We start from the raw sequence: 7482 nt of genomic DNA, 5'->3' as shown, positions 1-7482 counted from the left end.
TTATAGTAAGTGTGTTTGTGAGTGAAGGAATGATATACAAAGCTGTGCACAAATATGTTTATATTTTTAAGTGTGAATGTTAAGAAGAAGTTAGGGTAGAATGTATCAGGATCAATATTTAAACCATCACGAACCACACTCCATACCAGTAAGTGGCGGTAATGCTACTAACAGTTTGTTGCCAACCGCCATAAAACTCGACAAGAAGAAGAAGAAGAATCGCGTTGCATAGGCGCGTGTTTGTGTCACCGCATATGAGCGCCGCTGATTGGCCAGTCGGAGCGGAGGGCGTGACACGGCGGCAGCGTGCATTCGCCTGTGTGACACAATTACAACAACTTTGAGCCGCTGCTTGGGGAAGTTTGAGAGCGTCTGAAAGTAGCCTGTCCCTCCGAGCCGACTTCACATCAGCGCCATGCTGGAACCGGAGCTGTGCCGCGCGCCCGCCTCTCTCCCACAATGAGGGCCGCGGAGGAGAAGGTGAAAGGAGCGTTTCCTTGAGGAATCGGAAGAATCGCGCTACGCCCCGTTTTAATCCTGGATCGGTGCGCGGTGGTTCCGCCCGGAGCCGCTCGGCCCCCCTCCCGGACTCTCCCCATGAAGTCTAGCGGGGTGTCGCCGGCGGCCGCTGCCCGGAGCCTCTGCGCTGCTGACGATGAGAAAATGGCGTCTGGAAAAGCGACTGAAATCGAGGAGGACTTTCCGAAGCTAACGGCGCAGGAGGAGCAGAGCCTGGTCGGAGCTGACAGGTGAGGAGGAGAACCAGCGGCGCAGCCATGCCTCCTCCTCCTCCTCCTCTGAATAACCGTGTCTGCTCTCCTCTGCTTGCAGTTCACTGTTTGGATTTCACGGGCTTCAAGAAGATGGCGCCAGAACGAAGGCCTTGCTGATGAAGGTATGCCGCTGTTCCTGCTCCCCCTCCTGGAAGCGGAGCTCAGACCTGCTCCTCATGGAGGGAGGAAGGGAGGAGGGGAGCTGGCCTCCTCCTCCATCCAGCAGAGGGGGGGTGCATGCATGGCTCCAGCATGGAGCAGCGGTGGAGGCTCCAATATGTCCCTCATAGCTCCATCCCTCCGCCGGGAAATGATCCTCTGTTTACCGGCTGCTCCGCTCCGCCTCTGGGAGGGAGGTTCGGTTCCAGGTCCGCCGGGCAGTTCGGTCCGGAACCCACCGCCGGGCTGTGCGTCAGCTCCCTGGGTTAGCATGTAGCCGCTAACCGTCCAGCGGTTCGCGCCCGTTTGAACCGCAGCTTTGACACTTTGGCCATGATTTTAAAGTTCTTCACTTCCGGCTGCTTTTTGTCGCCTAAGATGGCGGAAAGGGAAGAAAATTAGAATCAAATGTTGCTGCGCTAGCTAGCTAGCTGCGGTGCTAGCCTCCTCTGGCAGGGAGAGGATCCCCGCGCTGATTGGTCAGCATCCTCACCGGGCGCGTGCCTCATCGGTCCGTTTAACCGCCTGTTCGGTTCGGAGGGTCGCCGCTGCAGGCTGAGGGAGGTTCGGTCCAAAGAGCTCCACCAGCTGGGCTCTCAGTCCCACTGATGTCTGACATGAAGCACATTTACTGCATCAAATGAGGCTCCATCACAATAAAAGGCTGATTGATACAGTAGATGGTTTTTATTTCCAAAGCTTTTATCTGACAGGCGGCTGGAACTGATGGAATGTTTTAATGAGCTTAAAACCTGAACATCATCATCATCATCATCATCTCCTTAAGCATGGATCCATTCAGCCTGGGGTCTGATGGAGACCTTAACCCTGTTCATCCTCTGTCTCTAAAGCCTGTTTATGCTCAGAAACCAGGTGTTCTGCCAGGAGGCCTCTGATTGGTCAGTTCTGCATCCACTCTGTGTATTTCCTGTTTGGTCCCTAATGGCAGAAACTCTGGCTGTAGTGCCGTCCACAGCGCCAGGCTCACCTCGGACACCATCCCAGACACCGTGCAGGGCGCTAGTTTGTAGCTCTGTGCGACGGTTTGCACCGGAAGCCAAAACACGCAGCGCCACGGCCGGTCTTTGGGGAACACTTTCTGGGGGAACTGTGTGTCGCCCGGCGTTGGATGAGGGGTTGTAGACGGCGAACAAGCTCATCAAACCAACACACACCCACAATCCTAGCTAGTTCCTGATTGGCCCTCTGGCGTTGTGGGGTGGAATAACAGTGCAGACCACGCTTCAATATTGGGCATAAATCAAACATATCTGCAACACACTCCTGCAGGAGGATAACCAGGCCTTAAGTCCCAAACCAGTCCCTGACCACTAACCTACCATTGGCGCGTTTCCCCGCTGGGTTTGCCAGATTGACTGTCATTCTAAATCACCTAGTAGGTAGGGCCAGTGGAACCTTCAGCCTTTAAACAGGCGTACACTGTGTGTCGTCTTCTTTTTTTTTTTTTTTTTACTTTTTCGGGCTGATTCTCCAGTCATGGAGAATTTTCAGCCTCCTCAAGCGTGCTGTGACATGTAGCATACAGGGGGTAAGGAGGGGCGATCAGCCTCCAACGACCGCCTCCCCATCAGGAGTGGTAAGGTCGGGAGAAAATCAAGCATGATTGAAATGCTGTCGTCCTCCTGAGGTGTTGGTGGGTCAATCCTGCTGCTGAAGACGAGCTACCAGAACCTCCAGCACTGCATGGGCTAACAAGGAAGTTCTTCTTCTTCCAAACTGATGATTCCGAGTAGCGCCATCTCACTGTGGAGCTGAGTCCTACCTGGTTTTTAGACGTACAGTGTGAGCAGGTAGATCACATCAGAGCGTCGGGTCGCACGGTGTGAGAATAAACTTCATCAGCTGTGAACTTTAAACCCTGCGTTATGGTTGTACAGTTTGAGCTGCAGCTGCGTGCAACGATTGTTTAAAACAATAAAAACGCAGTTTTTGCCTGGCTTTGAATGGCGAGTTTGCGTCAGTGCAGAATGGCTGTAAATTGGCAGCAGGTGTAACGGTGAACTAGCAGTGGAGGAAACGCATGCGTTCAAATCTCAGTTCCACCGGTTTATTGCAGCTTTGAGGAAAAACGTAACTAATTCCCAAAAGTTAGTCTTTGAAATACTTTAATCTGACCGCATACATTTGAAAGGGGCAAGTGTTTGATTTAGTTACCCTGCACCACGGAGCTACAGCCTGGGGCATCAGTGTTACCATAGCAACGACTACTGGTGACCCAGAACTTTCCATGGGGTTCTGTCGGTGGAAGGCTGGTGACCCGGAACTTGCTTTTAATCTTGGAACTAAACAGTTTATTGTTCTGCAGCTGAGAGGAAGCGGCTGGATCAGCTGATCAGGAAGGCCAGCTGTGATTGGATGCCCTCTGGACGGATCCTGAATGAACATCTCTGGTGGATATATGGAGCGATATTTGTGTCTTTGGTTTGAGGGCAGGAACCAATCTGAGCATGCAGTGAGACAACACATGCACGCTCAAAACCGGTCTGGCGCGCGCTCAACTGAAAAACTTCTCAACACACTGTCATGGCGCTCAGTTCCATCTCTGTTGCAGGTGGAGCGCGTGCAGGACGGATCCAAGCACGCGCTCCACCTGCTCTCTCTGCAGTCAACACCAGCTGTGCGCTCGACTCTCTCTGCGCTTGCTAATTCCTAAATGTGTGTAAACATGGCGGTTGGCAAACAACTGGATTGGGATTGAAACCGATGCATCCTACTGTCTGCTGACTGAATGATTGTTTTAATGAATATAAGCTGAACTAGAATCAGAGCAAATTAAACTTCTTAATGGAACAATTTCTTCAATCCATTTTAAGGCCAATATGATCACCAACATTTCTCCTTTGGAGGCTGAATTCCATCACTGATTCTTTTACCCGATTTAAAATTAAATTCTGTAAATAAAACAAAGCACCATTCCTAATATTGGAATATTTTGAAGCATCCCTAAAAATCTTACAATATCTAAAATATTTTTATCTAAATATTGTTGAACCATATTTGAATCTGAAATATCCTCCTAATTTGTCTGTCTAAACAGCAAAATGAAATCCATATCAATAGCAGGCAAAAGGAGATGGAAGAGGTGATGATCTAATAACTGTTTTACTGACTTTTATTCAAGATAATTCAAGATATTTTATAGTACTATCTGCTGTCCTTTAAATTGAATGCTGACCACAGAACTAAAAGAGTTGTTTGATTTCCTGATTGTGTTTATTTTTTTTCATTTAGCCAGATGTAGTATTTGGAACTAATACTTTGATTGGATGAAAAAAAGCGGGGCGTGATTGGCTGATTGGTTTATTTACATACTTTATGAATTCGCGAGCGCAGAGCTGGAGTCAAGCGCACAGCTGGTGTTGAGCGCGGAGAGAGCAGGTGGAGCGCATGCAGGACGGATCTAAGCACGCGCAGAGATGGAACTGAGCGCGACCACAGTGTGTTGAGAAGAGTTTTTCGGTTTTGAGCGTGCAGGTGTTGTCTCACTGCGGTCAAACCGAAGACACAAATATCGCTCCATATGGATAATGTCCCCCCCCCAATGCTGGTTCAGCTGGTGCTGAACTGGAGAGCTCCTTCATTGAGTTGGCTGCAAGTTATGACCACTGAGCTCTATGGCTATGACGCACATTATTTTTAAAATTTATTTATTATACAAATGTTTGCAGCATTGGAAAACATATTTAATTTTTGTTTGACCTCCTGCACACCATCTTAAAAAAAAAAAAAAAAAAAAAAAATCGATTTTCATAAATTTTTGATAAAGCTCCAGGGGGACGCTAAGGAGCGGTTGGTTGCCGACCCCCGCTCTAGAACCACCACTGTTCCCAACAACCTCAACCAGTTCTTCCATTCATGCTGATTCTGCTCAGTTTCTACCTTAGTCAGTTAAATAACCTGCTGTTTTCATTCTGCACGTCTCTGATGTTGCTGCTATTTTCAAACATCCATTTGAAGTAAATTGACCCCCATTAAATTGACCCCCACCAAGGGAGGAGGAGAGACAGCCTCGGGGAAGTCCCCCAGCCACCGCAATGCCGGAGCTGCGGGGACAAGTCCGCAGGCCCTGCCGGCAGCCACCCCGAAGTCAATCCGCCCCTGGGCCCCAGGGATCCAAGGCCCCAGGGGCGCCCCACCTCCCCGGCAGGAGCCCCAGCCGGACCCTGGCCGGGCCCCCCGGAGAAGCCGCCAGGAATGCCCAGTAGCCGCCCGGGCATCCACCCCCAAACCCCGAGCTCGAGCAGTGCACAGGCGCGAGCCCAGGGGGCAGCCAGCACAGGGAGAGCAGGACGGAGGAATGGGCTCCGCACTTGGAGACTTGAGATGTGCTTGGGAGAGGGGGCAGTTCAGACCCCACCCTGGGAGAGAGAGAAACCAAAAACAGTCTCAATCACGCCTTCCTATGGAAGCCCCCACTCACACCACACAGGGGGAAAAATGTGGACGCACATTGACACATAACACTCACATCCAATAATCCCAGGACCAAAGACCCGGCTGCACCGGTGGTCGGTCCCGGGATTATCGATCCGGAATGGGGGGGTGACACCACCACATCAACCCATTTTGTTCCTGCTTCAAGCCCGGCCCCTCGACCCCATTCCCGGACCAGACCACATCCAGCAAAAGCTCCCCCAGGACCAGGGCCCACATGCCCCGTGCAGGCCACCCAACCAGAACCCCCCCCCCCCTAACTTATTCACTAACTATTTTGTGCCAATCTTTACGGCAACTGCCTTAGAGTACCTGCTAGTCAGGATTGATGGTAGCTGACCTATTCAAACCTCCGAAGCGGTGCAAAGACAGCATGTCAGAAGTGTGTAAATATTTTACTCTACAGAGCTAAGGCTGTCCTAAAGCTACATGCTATGTCTGCATCGTGAATTTATAGAGGAGGTAGCATTTAACACCACAAACTTCATTCTTCATCTGAGCTTCTCTTGACAACCAGCCCATCTCAGTAGTTGAGAATGTCAGAGTTAATCGTCTTCTGGACGTTTTGGACCTGTGCTATGCTCTGCCATCGTGAGACACTATTTGTTAATCACATGACTTTTAAGATGAGCGAGGGCATTTTAAATTAGCTCAGTGGTCAGTGCACTTTTTATTGACTTTATGGCATCCTATTTTGGAGTAAACAATGTTGAGGTTTGTCTGTTCTTAGCCTCCCAGGCTCCAAACGAAGGTTAATGAGAGATCAGAAAGAGTCCCAGCCTCCTTCATGGCAGGAAGGGAGGACTGCTGTTATTAGGAGACCCATCTGACCAGAGAGAGATAGATTAACCTCACAGGGAACGGCCTTCATCAACTCAAGCCGTTTGTCCTCCAAATGTTCGAGTGTGAGAAAGTTCTTTATGCAGGAGGTGGGTTGGTTCCCCTGGGGGGAGGATTTCTGTAAGGTATAAATGTATGTACGGAGCCTTTCTATCTGTCTGAGGACTCTAAATAAGTTTGAACCTTTTTTTCTTGTAAGAAATGCCTCAGCTTCCTAACTCCACACTATGTTAAGCACTTATTAGCTAACGGTGGATCTTGGATAGGATTTTCTCTGTCAGTGATTTATTTATTTTTACTTTTGTCTAAAATATTAAATTGAAGCTGACCTTTAATTCTCAGTAAGATTTTGATTTCATGGGATTTACGATAATAATCATAATGCTTAATGATGAAATATTAGTCTTCTTAAAAGTTGAGTTACTTGCTCAAAATATATTTGAGTTTTATAGATATCAATACTAAAGGCAGAATATCGGATCGGGACTCGAAATCGGATCGGCTTTGAGCTTAAAGGGGTCATAGGATGCAGAGTTTCCATTGTCATAGATGAATAACGATAGTTCAGTGGGTGAAATGGACGTACAGAGAAGTTCAAACCCCATCAACTCCTCCTTTCTCTGCAAATCTCACTATTCTAAACTTCCACCATAAACGAGGGAATCCAAACGAAGCACCAAGTTGACGTAAACTCGGGGATTTTGCCTTATTTCGTTTGGTCTGTACTTTTGTCATGCCCCAAAACTGACATCCAGACCAGCCCACTGGTTCCCGGCCCAGGAACATGAATGGAGGAAGATGGAAGACAGCAGTTTAGCTGTTTAGCATACAGCTGGGTTTACTGCTACAAGAATTACAAAGCAGAAAGTTTCTCTATTGACGATGAACCAGAACCACGGGTGGAAATGCAGCGTTCCAGGCTGACCGTCTCCCACCGCCTCCCTGCTCTCCATCCGCTGGAGTTCCTGGACGATTTTAAAAATTCCCCCCGGACATTTTTTAAGTCTGAAAAGTAGGACATGTCCATGAAAAAGAAGACGTCTGGTCCCCCTACCATATCAGCAATCTGATGTTTCAGTGAGTGAGTGCTGGTTGCTATGATGCGTCTTTGCTCAGCAGCTTGGCTCGTTGTAAACCAACCAATCAAAGCACAGCTCATCTAAATATTCCTGATCAAACCATAAAAGGAAGAAACCTGTGGTTTCATTCTAGGGCTTTTAACCAGGCTGCATTAGGGCTCATAGAACAGCTAATA

At 48.8% G+C, this 7482-nt stretch overlaps 1 protein-coding gene across 1 annotated transcript in view; it reads left to right on the top strand.

The window, feature by feature from the left end:
• The first annotated feature begins 229 nt into the window (after positions 1 to 229).
• LOC107100775 (lysine-specific demethylase 6A-like) overlaps positions 230 to 7482 on the top strand; it is a 48132-nt gene continuing 40879 nt past the window's right edge. Inside the window, exons 1-2 of the mRNA XM_015399409.1 lie at positions 230 to 749; positions 832 to 895. Of these exons, the coding sequence (XP_015254895.1) occupies positions 598 to 749; positions 832 to 895 (216 nt within the window). The 5' untranslated portion in view covers positions 230 to 597. The remainder of the gene's footprint in view (positions 750 to 831; positions 896 to 7482) is intronic.

Source organism: Cyprinodon variegatus, unplaced genomic scaffold (genome assembly GCF_000732505.1).
Source record: "Cyprinodon variegatus isolate N-32 unplaced genomic scaffold, C_variegatus-1.0 Scaffold1008, whole genome shotgun sequence".
Lineage (NCBI taxonomy): Eukaryota > Metazoa > Chordata > Actinopteri > Cyprinodontiformes > Cyprinodontidae > Cyprinodon > Cyprinodon variegatus.
The sequence above is the reverse complement of the archived record's forward strand: the minus strand, read 5'-3'. Positions and strand labels throughout refer to the sequence as shown.